This window comes from Diprion similis, chromosome 6 (assembly GCF_021155765.1).
Source record: "Diprion similis isolate iyDipSimi1 chromosome 6, iyDipSimi1.1, whole genome shotgun sequence".
Lineage (NCBI taxonomy): Eukaryota > Metazoa > Arthropoda > Insecta > Hymenoptera > Diprionidae > Diprion > Diprion similis.
In genome coordinates, this window is record NC_060110.1 from 13,485,436 (window position 1) to 13,501,861 (window position 16,426).

A 16,426-nucleotide genomic window follows, 5' to 3' on the forward strand; every position below is an offset into this window, starting at 1 on the left:
TGATTCTGATGGTTAAAAAATTGAAAATAGTACCTAGGATGATGAATTTTATGTATTGTAGAGTTTGCGAAATTTAAGTCCATTGAAATGAAAAAATCAATCTTCTGATCTCAGCAAATAGCACATAGCAAGTCCACACGAATATTCATGTATGCAATGTTTTACAATGAATGAATTTATACTCCAACGTAGATGTTTCAATTTTGTCAGAGTACAAAGACTTCACGTACTGTGGATTTAAATATACACTCGATGAAACATTTTCTGAAATATTATATACACAAGCCTTGACTTACAAATGTTCTTGTAAGATTCACTTGTATTTATTTATTATTTTTTATCTCAAGATGTTTTCAATTTTCCTATTCGATTGTCATTGCAGAAAACCAAAAATCCCTTCTTGTTTATCTTTATAGTCTAGTTAGAAGTTTTTTTATATTTTTGGAAATTTGTTACAATTGATTCATGGGTAATTCCCTCAAAATCTAAAACCCTGTCATAAGATCCCTTCATTCATAAAATAAATATTTCACTCCTAACTACTAAAAAAATTTGTACAAGTACGATTTGTTTGCCCGTTACGTAGATTAACATCTAACTCCAAAATGGATATGGGATAATCGTTATGAAACAACAATACTTTATAATGCCAAAATAAATTTATTGGGTTTCTTAAATACATATCATCAATCAGTGTACCACACTTTGCAACAAAAATAATATACAGAGTTTAACGTAATTAACTACCTGTCCAAACATATGAATATACCTAAATAATTTACCATAATATTTCCACGTTGATAATTAATCGACAAATTATATATTTTCGCATGTATCACGATTATGCGTTTGTGTAATTACGATTACAGAGAAAGCAACGAACTAAAACAATTCAGTCAATTTTACTCGACAATTGGAGTGGTGTTTCTTTACTTTTAAGTAATTCTCATAAAGTATAACAATGTATAAAATAATTCTCTTCTTGCTTATAATAACTGATAACAAATTCAATCGGGAATAAGAGCCAAACTCAACCATGGACTAAGTTTTAAGTTACTTGCGATTATTTTCAATATGCAATACCAGTCTGTGCGTTTGCAAGTCTACGTAATTATAAAAAGATTGTTTGCAAAGTTTACAGTTGAACTTTTTTCCCTCGTGCGTTTTGAGATGTTTGGACATCAAATCTTTTCTGGAAAATGATCTGTCGCAGATATTGCAAGGGTACTTGTCAGGATTTGTGTGAAATGTCCTGTGTCGCGTCAGATTGTCCATTCTGGTATACATTCTTGGGCAGAGGCTACACGGGTATTTATTCTTTTCGATGTGGCACCTCTGATGGTAGCGAAGATATCTTTTTTGCCCAAAGGTTTTCTTGCAGGCACAGCAAGTGATCTGCTTGAGCTCGTTCATCCCCCGAGATTCGAGATGATCGTCCATCTCCTTACTGCTGCCAAATTTCTCCTTGCAGAACTGGCAAGTCAGCTTCTTCGCCTGTTTATTTTGACGGATATTCTCAACGAACGTAGGATCGGTCATTATCTGATAAAGCATACTTCCGGCGAATTCGTCGCTGTTACTGTTTCCGCAGTAGGCAGTTTCTGAGGCCGACGACGCGCTCGGCTTTTCCTCCTCGATGCAAAACTTGACGCTGTCTTTGACGCTCAGATTCATGGCTTCAAGAGTGTCTTTCGTGCGATTCTTGACACCGGGCAGATGGTAGACTAATTCTAAGTAAGACGGTTCGCTGCTGTCAAGATCCCTTGATTCGTGTTTGCCAGTGGAGCGTTTGGGCCCTTCTCGCACACTTGCTTCGGATTTCTGCGAAAATACGTTGGTGTTTGAACATAGATACGAGCCATCGATATCAAGCGTAAATTCGGACGTACTATATATGTTTTGGGTCGAATCAAGGTGGCGCGAACGGATAGCTCGCTGCTTATAATGTATATTTATCAAATTTTCTCGGTAATTGCTGCGGGGCGTTTCGAATCGCAGTGTACATGAACGAGGTATTCAGACACACAGTGAAATGTGCTTGTTCAAAGAAGTGCGTAGTTTTGTGATAGTGTGAGAAAACCAGCTGTTTGTGGGACGTTACACGTGATATTGGTTGACAAGGAAAAAGATTAGCCAAGTACGAAGATCAGCTGAGATTACATCAGGTTAGTTTCAACAAAAAGACACTGACAGTTGTAGAAAAAAAGGTCGTTAATGTCTTTTACACAATTTTATGTGCTCATTTTTCTTATGTTTCGGAAATATATCGTGTATTATATGTAGATTCTTGATGTGCTATCAAGATTTACTTTATTTCGTCCACCACTATTCTGAATGATGTAAAATTCGCGAAATTTCAACGTTCGTATTTGAGTACGGATGTGCATAGTTCACTAAAATAATATTTTGGAAGCATACCTTTCGTATTTCGTGTATTTGAGTGTGTTTTCCAGTATCCAGAAACTCTTGCCTCGTGTCCTGCGCGATAGTTTTCGTATGATTTATAGTCATTCTTTGTCTGGGTATGGTTTTCAGTCGCATTCTGAACTGCAAATAGATTTGAATATAATGTGTTTACTACGACACTTGCAATTACGATCGAACACTCATTACAGATGACGTATAATCGTTCTTCGTTACATGCATATCGGTTCGCAACCGGCACTTAACTCACCAGTGTAAGCAGGATGCAACTCCTATTAAATAACTTAGTTCTCCACACGATTACGCGATTACGAAACGGTGAGAAGCACGGATTGCTATTCAACCTTTGAGGCACGACTGTCCGGTGCGATGTCTTACTCGAAATGACAGACGCAATAACATTGTGGGCCAGTAGCTCAAGCCGATTGATATTGACTCGTCCTCACTTCAAGCCCGTAACTCACCTGTAAACCTGTAACACAGACAACAGCGGAGTCGCCGAAAAGCGTCGTTTGACAACAGACCGATACGGAGTACGTCTCGCATCGAAGAAGCAGTTTTCAAATCTCAAGGACGCATTATCGCATCGGTCTAATCAGTCCGTGGTACCGTAAATTTCGTCAGAGATGTAAATTAGAGAGAAACCGGGATTCGCGGACCTGGAATTTATACCGACCAAGTGCCGAAGTGCCGTGTATACGTGTATACATGTATACACGTCTGTAAGCCGTGTAGCGTATGTATATTTTATTCAAACATTCATTGTCATTAATTTTTTTATTCTGCTATTGCGAAATTACGACTTTGGCCGTTTTCAATTATTGTATTTTAACTCCAGGGTCGTTTTACCGTGTAATCAAAGCTCTTTAACAGTCAGGGAAACGTGAAACTTGAAGAATTCTCGAAAGTGGGAGTAAAAAAAAAAGTTTGCATCGTATGTCAACAAAAGGACGGCTCCATTAAAACCTTCGTCTTGTTTACCCGTATTACAGGTAATTAACGAGTCTCTCGAAAGAGCGTCTTGTCTTTTTTTTCTTCAATTTTTCCGTTCCTCTCAGTATCGTCGCCAAAAAGTTCGGTACTTGTTCCCCGACGCTGTAAGACCCGGTTGCGATTGTCATTCGAAGAGATTCAGCAGTTGGTCGAGCCTGCACAAGAGCGAGATGCAGAAGGGAGGGCAAAATCAATTATTCATCCAAATTGGCCGGGAAAAAAGTCCTAATTATCCGGGGCAAATACGACCTTAATACACCGAAGTGTACCCCTCACCACCCCTCGTGTCGGAGTCCTTGCCGCCCCTACCCGCTCTCGATTCTCAACCCGCTGCCATTCCCTTACCGTGAATAACCATTTGTATTTCCAATTAGCTTTGCTAATAAGAAGACGGAGGTATTGCCTTAGTGGAAAAAATGTATAACCTCATTCAGCCACTGGGGAAATAAAGAAAGGTATGACAATATACTCGGCTACCGGCACTACCACCACCAACACTGCAACGATGTCAACGAAATTGGTGACTGTGACTGTGACTCCGAATGTCGGTTGTCGGGTTATATCGGGTGGGTTACAATTAGAAACCTTTCCTACCCTTCCCATCCTGCAGCTCAACCCTGCAGACTCTTCCTTATATTATATTAACAAACGGAAGGTGAGGGGCACGGAACATCGCTCAAACATCGCCCGACATAATTTAGCTTTTATTCTATTTTTCTTTTTTCTGTCGCTTTTAATTTTTCCCCTCAAATTTACCACTTTACTCTTACTGAGGCCTGTTTTAGTCAGTTTTTCTAGTTAAATTTTTAGGCTCGCGTTACTCGTTTTGAACCGGCGGATTCATTATACACACATGTGAAGCGTATTATCGAAGTTGATAATTAACGCTGCTTGGGCACAAGTTGAATGGTTAACACGTTATTTTATTCATCTAACAAAATACTGCCACGCCGACTGCCGCTACTTTTCTCCTCTCCGCCCAATACCTAACCAAAATGAGCACACGTGGGGCTCGAGGATTGCTTAAATAATACCAGTCTCAATTTTTTAACCATTACGTGTGACCCAAATGTTTTTCAAATCACACGTATTTAATTCACTTTTCAGGCATGTATAATGTCCGTAGGAAATTCATAAGATGTCGCATTATTAAGGCCACTTTGATTGGTTTTTTATAATAATAGGCTTCTGTAACCTGACAAATGTTATACTTAATCTTGTATAAATGTTATATGGTTGCCTCGAACGGAAATTTGCAAGTTTTAACCAGCAAATAACGCGTCAACAGTTTCATTGCAAATTCCCAATATTTCGTTATTAGAAGCATTAATTTTTGGGTGAGTTGAAATCTCATCTCATTCAAGTGTAAATTAACATTCTAATCACAATATATTCAAATTTTAGCTAAAAGTCAAATATTCTTAGCAAAAATGTGTCCCTTCGACTGCAGAGGATATGAATGATAGAAGAAATGATCAAAGTAGCAAAGGAGGCGTGCATTGATAGGGATCCCAAAATTACGGGTGAATTTTTTATCCAGGGATATTTCATCCCGATCTCCCGCGAGAACTTCAGTTCCGTGCCCAATTAAGCTTTAATTAGCCATTAATATTGACTATGGGCGTCAAATAAGTCAGTCTCGCTCGGCTCCTGCTCCACTCCCCGTTTTTTTCCACGGGAAATGAGGGCTGCTAACTTTTTTTCATCAGCATTTTACGGTTATACTTGAGCATTAATAATGCACATGTTTAATATAAAGAGAGGCCTACCGTAGGCTGACTAATAAACTGAAGGAATGCTTTATATCCACCGCGGCTGTAGGGTTTCGTTGTTTCGGTGCTTCGGCACTTCGGCCCTCCGTATATTATTTCGGAGCGCTAGAACACGATTTTACATTTTCTACACCGCTGTTTTTTATTCATCCATTTTATTCCCTTTTCTTCTTTCTCGCGCTCTATCTTCTGGATGAACCTAATAAATAAATTCTGGATAACATTGCGGCTAAGGTTAATATATAAGCTACGAGACGAGTTCGACTCCGTACTGGGTGCGTAGGCAATGTAGGCATATATACATACAATACATATACCTAGACGAAACGTCGAGCATTATTTTAGACTTGGTTTAATATTCATTGAGATATCCACGTGCTACGGTGTATCCTTCAGCCTGTAAGTCTGGTCTTTATTGAACCCGAAGGCGCCAGACGGAAGGCAGCGAGCGAGTGTTGCGTCGGTTCGGGAATTCGTCGGGAAAGGAAAAACCGCGCTTTCATTTTCACTTTTATGCGTCTTGCGGCCGTGAAGAGCCTCCCGGAAAACCTTCGCAAGCCTCACCCGGCTGATTTTTGAGTGAGCGGGGAGGTGTGCTTTAGATCATGAAAGTGAGGATTCCTGAAAAATATGGGTTTAATAAAGACGAAGGCGTGATGTATGGTCGTGTGCCGCGTTGACGGGGGTGAAGATGGGCTGCGGCGGAAAAGCTGCGAGCCAGAGATGAGATGAGAGTAGATAGGATCAGCCGCCGCTTCGATATCCAGCTTTTTCACCTAATATAGTAAATACAATATAACCAGGATCAGCGGAGGCCGAAAGAACATGTCGCAACAATTTTAGAGGGTATTTCAAGGTCGAAAGGTGACGTGACATGTGATTTCAAGATACAGAAATTTTCAGCGATAAGCAACCCGAATCAATGAATTGGCTCTCGAGAGAGTTCGTGTGGCTGCTGTAGAAGAAAGTTAAACATAGTTAATGACATATCGCTGGTTTATTACGATCCTCGGGAAGCTAATTTCCTCTACGGCAATAAGAATAACTTCACAGTCGTTCCTTCGCAGACACTGTTCGTGTTATTCCTATTGCGACTGGGAAGCGTATTTCGGAAGAAAAATTAATACTTCTCTTGATAATAGCGTTGTTTTTCCACTTTTCGCTCAACGCGAGGCGCGCGTTTGCCAACGTGAAACGTGGGAGGTATAACCGTTAAGATAAAAATCCCGGAAGGTCAGCAAACGTTTGAGTAAGAGTCACTAAAAATTCTCAAGCTGATACGGCACATTCGAAATCGCTGTGACTAGATTCATCGTATAAGTTTCGACGGAAGAAAAGTAATAAAAAATACGCATTCGGCAAGTACGATGGCATAGGTAGTGGAAAATATTTCCTCCAGTCGCAAAAAATTTAGGTATGACCCACGAAAAGCACCGATCGCAAATCCTTGCGAAAAACTATCGCGGAATGACGATAATATTCATCGTCTCGATGTAAATCTTCATTGATCCTACGATTGCCATTTACAAGCTATGACATAATAATACCTTTGGTACTCACAGTCCGTCACGATTTTCCGTGCATACGTTGTTGTGCAATGTACTCCGGTATCGCAAAAGACATTCGTCGTAGAAACACGTCTTTGGAAATGAGTGACGCGCTGTATCAAAGTAGCAGAAACCATGGCACTCAGACAAATTCCTAAACGTGAACTCCTTAATGAGTATTTCCCTGATGCGACTGAAAGCTGAAGCTACAGCCATTCCAGCATTCGTCGAATTTCCATGGAAATCGAAGACACACCCTTGAGACAACTTCGAACGGCATCGCTCCCTGCACACCCTCGCCCCGATAAGGGGTTGTAAAACGATGGCGCAGCTATCTGCCAATACGTTTCTTCCTGTTAGATTCTCGGCATATAGTAGATACAAAAAAGCTATTCCACAGAAATTGATGCCATTTGAATATCGCTACTGCCGTACCGTCGAGATGACTTTCCCAGCTTCGCACAGATCACTATCTGCCTAACTCAATCGCTTCAATAGCGTATCTGATTCTCTCTTCTTTTTCTCGCAAGAAGTATCGCGCTGCGTCTCCCGCTTGACACGAGGGTGATAATAAAGCTCGATAATTTGCCTATCCAACTACCCCGAGGACATCAGCTTCACCTTATTTTTCCGCATTGGATCGGCTAAATCTGCAATTTTTATCTCAACGCTCATCGCTTCGCGCCTTATTAATTATCTGCTTTCGCCAAAGGCTCGTGCTTCTTCACGTTCCAATTGAATTCATTGCTGTCAGATTTGATCTGTTGTTTTTCAGGAATGTGCTCGCATCTCACGACTGCTCTTTCCAAACTAGCTCTGTAGAAACCAGCGATGCAGATTCCTCGCAGTCAATCTCTCTTCACCCTTCCTGGTTCCATCGGTCGTCCCACTTGCTCGCGAGACTTTCAGCAGAATCTGTCGCAAAATCTATAACCTGGGGGCGCGGGAGGGGGGGGGGGGGGTATAGACAGGGAGAAGAGCGGCCGGATGCTTCGAGGGAGGGTGAACTCCGTCACATTTCACTACAGACTAATAACTTCTGAATATTCATTTCGCGTTTCTCCTTGCCTGCTTGCGTTCAGTAAGCAGGTTTAAAGCCGCGTTTACACTCCGTCACTTGGAACTGGCAGTACGAGTATCGAGTCATCGAGCAGCGATGAAGCGCGGAACAAACTTGACGCAATGACAAGCGAACCTGTTTTACAATCGTCTTGTACTATTAAAAATACCTAGAACATCCAATGATCTTCAACCGTGACAGCTGTGTAATGGATCAGCTTTCATTCGGTATGAACAGGGCCTAAGACATTTGCCTCGCGTCTTCGAAGCGAGAAAAACAGAGTAGCTGGGAGTTGGCTGGTTACAGTGAGAAAGTGAGACGGTTACCATGGAAACTGTGAATTAAGTAATCAATGAATTATTATTGACATTGATGTCTTCGCCCCTTCGTCATATTTCAGGACTCATAAAGGATGCCAACGCCCCCCCCCCCCCCCCCCCCCCCGCCCCTGTGCCCCTCCGACTCCTGATTAATACGTCTATATTATGTTTTATTAGATTTGACGGGGAAATTTCTCGATAATGCCGTAGCGCGAATTCGTGCCCTGAATTAATTTGTCAAGAAATATTGCTACCCGTCCCGATATCAGCTCATCGATGTATAAACTCCGCCTCGATGACATAAATAGGGTAAATTCGCTGAAAGCAGCCCTAGTGATGCAGTGGCTGAGCAGTCTTCGAGTTTTGAACAGAACTCCGATGAAACCGAGTTATAATCCACATAAAGAAAAATACCTCACCGTACTTTGAAGTTACCGTGTAAATATTCAAACATCGCTCGAAGTTGCGTTCAAGAGGAATTCCGTGCATATAATTGTGACATTTTAATTACACAATACGTGAGCACAGAGGAAATACAGAAGAATATTATATAGAGAAATGTGGAAACGGCGGAGAATACAGAAATAGACGCGCGAGCGCAAGAAATGAGCACCCGAGCGCACACACGTATAATTATAATAACATTACTTGACAGGGGTGGGAAGCGGGGTGCTGGCTAGCAGCTAGCGAGCATTGAAATATTATACCAAAGAGAAAATAATTAAAATTCAGCCCTTGTGCTTGCTTGCCCGCGTTCCTCCTACCTTCCCACCTACGTACACGTATGAACCTCGAGGTTGGAGGCGGCTTGGATGGATGAGGGTCCTGCTCTAAGGACGCACCTGTATATTTTTACACCAGGGTATACCTACGTACGTATTACTTGGGTATGTACACTCGCATGTACACTGTGGAGCCGACGATACAATCCCCCCTTAGATTATCCTTCTTTTTCCTCTGATTTCGTTTTCTTCCTTTTGGGTCTCCTTTTCCATTTTCTACCGTCGTTTGTCGGTGATCCTTTGTGCTCCTTTTAGTATGAAATAACGATACGGCGATAGGCAATTAGCGGAAGTTTCATTGAACAATTATCGGTGATACGAAATTTAACTCTTCCGCGCCTGTAGGATAGTAATTATAATAATGTATCTGAAAATTGTACGATGCTTGAGGTGGAAAAGCGTATTTTCGTACCGTTATTCCACCATCCAGGCGAAAACGCGTTTCCTCGCGGTACCGGACGGTGATTAACAATGAATTAATCCAATCAGTAGACAAAACGTGGAATCCTATTATCCAGATTTGTTCGTACATCCCATCACGCCGGGCTCCATCTGAATCTCTGATTCCACATTTCCTCCTCCTTCCGCGGTTCTTCTTGTCCTCTAGGTTTCCGTCCCGCTCTCAGTGCACGCCTCTATTAAATTTACTTTCTAGGACGTTTTAATCAGAATGTACCTATGCAAATTTTTGAATACACATCCTCCTCGGCGGACGATGTTTGTATAGGTCAGATGAAGGTATTTTGCTGCCAAGCAGCCACCCCTGCCTGAGAATTAAAGAATTTGCAATTCTGAATACAGGTGATCGTATATTCCGGGCTTTCTAGTACTCCGGTTGCAGGCTATAACCTTGCCTTGCCGCCGCTGCGTATTCTTTCATAAACTTGAAAATGAAATTATCTATTCCGAAGAGAACGAGATTTGTTGTTGCGGCGGTGGTTCCCCGCACCCCCGCCTCACTCGAGCCACATTCTCGGTCTCTTCTTCTCACGAGTCTTCTCCGTTCAACCTAGTTTGAGGCTAGAAGAATCACCGAGGCTTGGACCGGAAGCAGGCCTCCCCTCCAACGCAAAACCCCATCGTTTCGTCCTTTTCCGCGTACGTCTGTCAACGAGACCGGAAGAAGGCATGAATTAAAATTTCACGTACCGACTTACGATCGGGTGAATTTCTCGGGGAGCGTGAACCGAGGGTGGGTCACCACTGGTCATTGTTCCCGCGCCTCACTCCGGTTAGGAAGTGTACAATAATAAATATAGAGAAAATGAAAAATTATTAAAAACTTCCTTTTTAACCTCGACGGGTAATCCTCGCCGCCCCCAGGAGATGTCGCATTAAAAACCTGACCCCGTCCCCACGGCCTCTCCCGCACACTCTGCAGCTCTCTTTCTCTTTTTACCTTTCTAACTCTCTTCCCATCTCTCTCTGGCCCACCCGCACCCGGACATGCGAATTATTTATGCGGAGGAGTCTCTGTGACGACATTACCGCCGCGTTAGTATTAAATCATAACGAATGGCCCGTTACGAGTTTACATCTACTGGACGCGCAACGGTCGAGATTTTCATTCCCACAGTACCCGATTATTTTCCTGCTGCAGCCTCCGACTCTCCGCACGTGCAATCCCTCCCAGGGAATTCTTCGGAAATACAATCGCTCGACTCGTCCACCTGGGACCAGTGTTATAGTTAAATTCAACGAATGACGGAGACACGGAGTTGGTCACGTGGCACGCATTTCCGGAAAACTCGATTTCTTCACCCTCGATTACGAAAACCAAGCCATACTGCTGAAATACGGTCTAGTTTATTCATTTCCAATGAGCTAGAATTATTTTCAGAAATTCCAGAGACTGAACCGTACGTCGCTGATTTGCCTTCTTGCAGTTCTTCTCAAAAACAAAACTCCGTAGGAAATAATCACACCACTGAATCCATACTTTCCCCATTCGTTACAAGTGAGTTTACATACATATTCTGGTCCAGTTAAGAAGCCCAAATTGACGACACAAATGCGCGAGCCGAATTGAACGGTTGACTGCCACCGCGGTTGGATCAGGGTAGAAACGTTTCGAGGGGATGCGAGGCACCAGCTTGCGGTCTCGATGTTATTTGTTGGGATCGAACGAGCCCCGTATCCTCTCCAAGTCTCAGGTCCGAGTTCCATTTACAGGCGACAAATAAGCCACGTACGATTACGTGGATTTGAGAATCACACGAGGGCCGTTGCCTCCAATATTTTCAACCCTATTCCCCTGGTCTTTCTCTCGCTGTCCTGCAAGCACTAAGCCCGATTCGCAATCAAGGATTCGCAGATATCCCTTCTCCTAACGGCGCGCAGGACAGTGCAGGCTCAAAGGTACAAAGGATCCTACCTCACCTGGGATGATCCAAATTTTGTTCCGTTTGTCAAAAATCACCCCCGTACCCCGCTGCAGTACGACGGCCCCAGTAGGAGGGCGAAGTAAGTGTTCTTTCCAAGCGTGAAAAAGTATTGTTCCCGGTCCAGGAGTTTTTAAAGTAAGGGCGGTTCGGTCGGCATACTAAATTGTCTTTTGTTTTCTGCAGTAACAATGGAATTCCGGTCTACCGCAAGTGATTATGGGCAGAGGTCGCGGTGGTGTTCGTTGCTAGATGTACGTTCCTATCGTATTTCTGTAATGCACGCTGTATTATACATATGTATTGGTGCCGTTTCATAATCGAGGGAAATAAAAGCATTGATTAGAAAACTGCCCTTGGGGACTTAATTGATATTTTAATGGACTTGTTGGAAAAAAGAGTCCTTAAAATCACTCCCAGGTTAAAGACAAAAGAATAAATGGAAGCTTCGCTGCCCTGCCCCTCCTCCCTATCCTCCCTCTCCCTTCCAGCTATCAATACCCTACCGGGCTTGGTGCGGATTCAACGCGATTATAAAAACCGTCAAACACCATCGGTTATAATTTATTCAAATTAGCTCAAGAATATTCATTAAAAAGTTGAGGAGTGAGAATAAGCCCTCGTTCTCTCTCTCCTTTGCGCTTTCAACCCTCCCCCCCCTGCCCCCTCCTCCTCTTCTCTCCGTACCCCTTACTTCTCGCTTGGACAACGCCAGGTTTAATATAGATTATTGAAATTCATTTCCCATTCAACCTCTAACCGTGACAGCGCCACAAAAGCTTCCCTCGTTCTGATCTCTCTCCTTTCTCATCCCCTTCTCCGCACCGAATCCTTATTTAACGTTTTACTCACAGTCAGCTGTTTTATTTATACGAAATATTCGTGTGTTCCAGACGATACGTGCACGCTGTCGAGGACTTTTCGTTTCAATTGATCAACATCGGGAATGGTGAGTCCACTTTGTTTGTCATTAAAAAATTAGAAAATCATTACACATTTGATTAAAGTCAATCATTGTTCAGGGCGACCAAACAATATATTCTGATCAATTTTACTGTACCTACACTTGATGTGCCCACTCCAATTTGGCAATCGCATATAGGTTCGGGGGAGACGAAAAAACCGAAGTGATTATCACCTCGAACCATTTTCATTACCTGAAAAGCGCGTCCTTCTCGGTAAAGCAAGTCGATAGCGAGGCATGATTCTATCATACGGTGTTAACGCACCTATTTCCATTTGTTGATTAACATTGACAGCATGCGTGCCCAATCCTCGTATCGTGATGAGCATTGGGTATGTTTTCTGGTTCGCCCATTCGTATAGGACTCCTTGATTTAAAGAGAAGGAAATCGAACGGGAGACGACGTAGTTCACTGAAAATGAAACAACGGTTCGATTCAAGGCGGTTAGGAAATTGAATTACTCGATCGTTTCGATAATTTCTTTGAGGGAAGCTTCTTACGGCGTAAATCGAGGAAAGTTTTTCATCCGCGTAGATTGTAGCCTATAGGTACGTATTAGGTATCTGCGGCAGAAATGACGGCTAATTCGTATTCCCCTTGATGTCTGGCAGAGTTAACGGTTTTACGGGATAAAAGACTATAGATTGAGAGGCGAGCGGGGGCCGGGGGTGGAACACCGGGGGGAGCGTAAGCAAGAGAGGCGAAGCAAGAAATTGATATAGGATACGAAAATGAATTGCCCCTTTGCCGAAGAATATTCCACGGCAATCTGCCCGCGCCTCGTTTTTATGCTTTTTATGCTTTTTATGCTCATTTTCAATTTTACCCACCCCCCTTAGTCGGCGTCGCCTCCCTCTTTCACTCGAAGGGAACCCCCAGGTTTGCCATAAAACGCGCACCTATTACCATACCGTCGTTTCGATGACAGGGTGAATACAAACCGACGCATTAGGCAATCATTGAATATTTGCGAAGAGAAATTAAGGTGAAAAAAATTATCAGAAGATATCGACGATTTGTCCAAGTGATATATACCTCGGTCTGAAATGTCACGGTGACGGAAACTCATCAGCTCTCTCGCAAGAATTCCTGTTCAGTCAGTAAATCAAACACCTCAACGCTACTTCGCGTCTTTGAGTAATTCTTTTATACCGCACCTAATATCAGGTTCATATGAGCATACCAGCGTAGAGGATAGGCGAAAGGCTTGGTACAGCGATCGATCTTGCATTATAGACTCCTCGCTGACACTCGGTGATTGATTGTTGTAATTGAATAACCGGTAGCGATCAGTACCCGCGGATGACTGAGGCTCCAGAATTTCACCCCATGTGGGGGTCATATGTGTCTCGCATCTCACGCTACCAAGTAATTGACAATTCGACTGATGCACGTGGATTAACACGAGGATGCAGGCTCTGCACCTTCGCGTAGGTATATAATACCTACCTATTGCAGAATCGGTTGTTAACGCGTGCATTGCGTAGGTACGTCACGATCCTCCGTCAAATCTGATGGGCGGAAGGGTGTGGGATTGTAGGTGGATCCGGTAACGCGTTTACTCTTCGTGGATTTCGGCGTCGCGATGATCAAAGTGGCCGATCTATCGACGCTTGATTCGTCGATTGTCGATCCATTTTCGAATCGGCGTGTTCACCGCGTCCGTGGCTTACATGGAAACTTATATTATCTCGGTGTATATATATATATATTTACGCGACAAGATAATCTTCGGAGGAGGCCGCAATTTCGCCTCCACCCTTCTCTCTCCTTCGGCCCCGCTTCGAACAACCGCCGTTTCTTCCTTATTTCCTGCCACCCCATTTCTCGATGCTTTTTTGCATATTAACAATATCGCTCTTCGAAGGGATGAAGCGGTTTTTACGATAAAAAATTATGGATATCCCCCCAGCACCGCGCGGCCTTTCCTCATTCCCTTCCTCCGCCTCCTCACCCTCGGATTCTTTCTTCTTCCTTTCCCTACCCTCACCTCACCCGCTGATTCTTTTTACGATACTGCCAATTACACGCCTGTTTGAATTCACTATCTGACTGAACCGAATACCCCCGTATAAATTTTTATCGTTCGTTTTCTCTCGCGGTCCTGCAGGATGTAATTCTTACTCCTATTCCTTGCTCGACTTGAATTCGCTCCGACTATCAAAACCTTTTTGCAAATCTTAGTGCGTCCATCGATTGCTCTGAAATTAAAAAACAGTCATTTAAAAATGTATTACCCGTATCCAAAGGCATAATTTTTTGCAATAACTCGCCGATTTCTAAGTCCAAAGTATAGTTCCAGACTTTTAGACGTTATTAAATTGTCCGCTTTGAAGATTATAACGCCGGTATCAATTGCCTTCACAAGCCGCCGGTATTGCAGGGGAGCCGTGAGTTCGCGGCAAAGATCAGAAAATTTCAACGACGTTGGAGTGGCAGGGGCGCGGGGGTTGGGGGTGTAGAGCTCGGCGCCGACCCTCGCGAGTGTTCAACCAATTAATCCACTCCAATCTTCGGCACGAACTCTCCCGGGTATCGGGCTGGTGTGCGTTTAATCGAGGCACCGCGCATGTAAGGTAGAGGCGTCAAGTTGACGTATTGAGATCGACAACCGATCCACCGGGATCACCAGGGAGGACACGTAAAAATATTGCATCCCCGACGCGAGGATGTTCGGATACGGTGAAATCAATCGAGAGACAAGTCGCGAGGACGAAACGCGAGCGAGGGTGAAACGGGGGTGATTTTCAAGGGCGTCTTGCGGGGACCTCGATGACAGAGAACACGGTCTTCGGCTATGAAACTTCCGAGTAACTTACGATAGCTTCTCGGCGTGGCGCGAGACGCGGAGCTTTGGGCATCGGCAGGGGCGGCGGAAAGTGGGCGAAGGCGGGCGAAGGCGGGCGAGGGCCGCATGCTAATTTATGGCACCCAGGCGCTCCATTACGAATATTTATTCGCGGCGGGTTTAATCTAAACTTCGAAGAGCGCCCATCTTCACCCCGGCAACCACCCGAAAACCTCCCCTGAAACCTCGAGCCAGCCCCACCGACGTCTTAACGACGTATTGTCTCCACGACTTATCAAAACAATTTGTTGAACTGCACTCATTCCACAGCGGAAACATTGTTTTTACCGTCTCCTGATTAAACATCTCGGCGCATCCCTCGAACCGGTTTGCCCGTTGCGTTCAATAATATAATCTTCACGATGCAGATGTTAAGAAACGGAGATAGAAGACGAAAAAGACTATTTTTGCGGTAAGCTGATTCGCTGAGATCAGCGGTGAATTATTATTATTATTTATCTGTAATACTTGCATCGATGACTGTCAAAGATAATTGCCTATTAGATTACTCGTCGCTTTTTTTCTCGCCGAAATAGAACCTGGAAACAACATCGAACTTCGACTAATTTTAACATCATTAGATGTGAGGTGGGGAGGGCCAAATAGAGTCGTATAACTTTGCCCGCCTTTCCCTCTCGCTCCCTCGTTTCCTACTTCTCTTTCTTTATTTCTCTATTCCGCCAATCCGCGCCTTCACTTTGACTCCGTGAGTCTCCAAGTCTGGGTCTGACTCTCCGCTCCTCGCCCTCCTCAAAGAGAGATTGTCCCGCACAAATTGGCCGTGGGTTTTTTAATTTACACTTGGCTTGTACTACCTCAGTACCGGCTCTGGTATATATGAGTACCAGCCAGGTTCTGTGATATTTCTTAATTAAATATAGCCTCAAATTAAAAATTAAATTAAACAGAAGGCGGCATTTTTTGCGCTTGACAATGGTGAATAGTTGCCCAGTTCTCTAAGTACTGCCGGCTGCCTGACGTACATGGTTTTTTTTTTCATTTCTGTTTTTGTATATGCATGTAAGGTAAAATAATAGAATTTATTCCCCCTTCAGCTCTCCGACGAAGGCTTGCACCATCGTTGATTTTTGTTTACGTCGTCAGTGCTATTCCCTTTTTTGTATTACACGCCCAAGAGTTACAACATCTTTGACCATATTTACAAATAAATTTCCCAGTATCGAGAAATGACGAGAGTCGAGAGAAAAATTAAACGAGGCATCGTTAGTGTGTCATTAGGCGAACTTCGAACCCTTTGAACTCGTTGCTTTGGACGATGGTAAAAGCAAACGGCAATTCAACTTCCGGGAGAACTTAAATTCGTGCGAACCGGA

The 16,426-nt window shown here is 43.5% G+C and overlaps 1 protein-coding gene and 1 long non-coding RNA gene across 2 annotated transcripts in view; one reads left to right on the forward strand and one right to left on the reverse strand.

Annotated features, from left to right (window-relative positions):
- Positions 1 to 620: 620 nt before the first annotated feature.
- Positions 621 to 2,901, reverse strand: LOC124406909 (RB-associated KRAB zinc finger protein-like). The gene is made up of 3 exons (XM_046882588.1): positions 2,675 to 2,901; positions 2,419 to 2,547; positions 621 to 1,821 (listed from the first exon to the last, which is right to left on the reverse strand). The coding sequence occupies exons 2-3, from the start codon at positions 2,539 to 2,541 to the stop codon at positions 1,054 to 1,056; spliced, it is 891 nt and encodes a 296-aa protein (XP_046738544.1). The 5' UTR covers positions 2,542 to 2,547; positions 2,675 to 2,901; the 3' UTR covers positions 621 to 1,053.
- Positions 2,004 to 16,426, forward strand: part of LOC124406910 — a 143,992-nt gene continuing 129,569 nt past the window's right edge. The window contains exons 1-2 of the long non-coding RNA XR_006929268.1: positions 2,004 to 2,165; positions 12,173 to 12,228. This is a non-coding gene — a long non-coding RNA (uncharacterized LOC124406910). The remainder of the gene's footprint in view (positions 2,166 to 12,172; positions 12,229 to 16,426) is intronic.

Coding starts and splice junctions, on each gene's coding strand:
- LOC124406909 (XM_046882588.1), bottom strand. CDS start 2,541: ATGCGACTGAAAACCATACCCAGACAAAGAATGACTATAAATCATACG. Junction 1,822..2,418: donor AAATACACGAAATACGAAAG/GTATGCTTCCAA, acceptor GTATTTTCGCAG/AAATCCGAAGCAAGTGTGCG.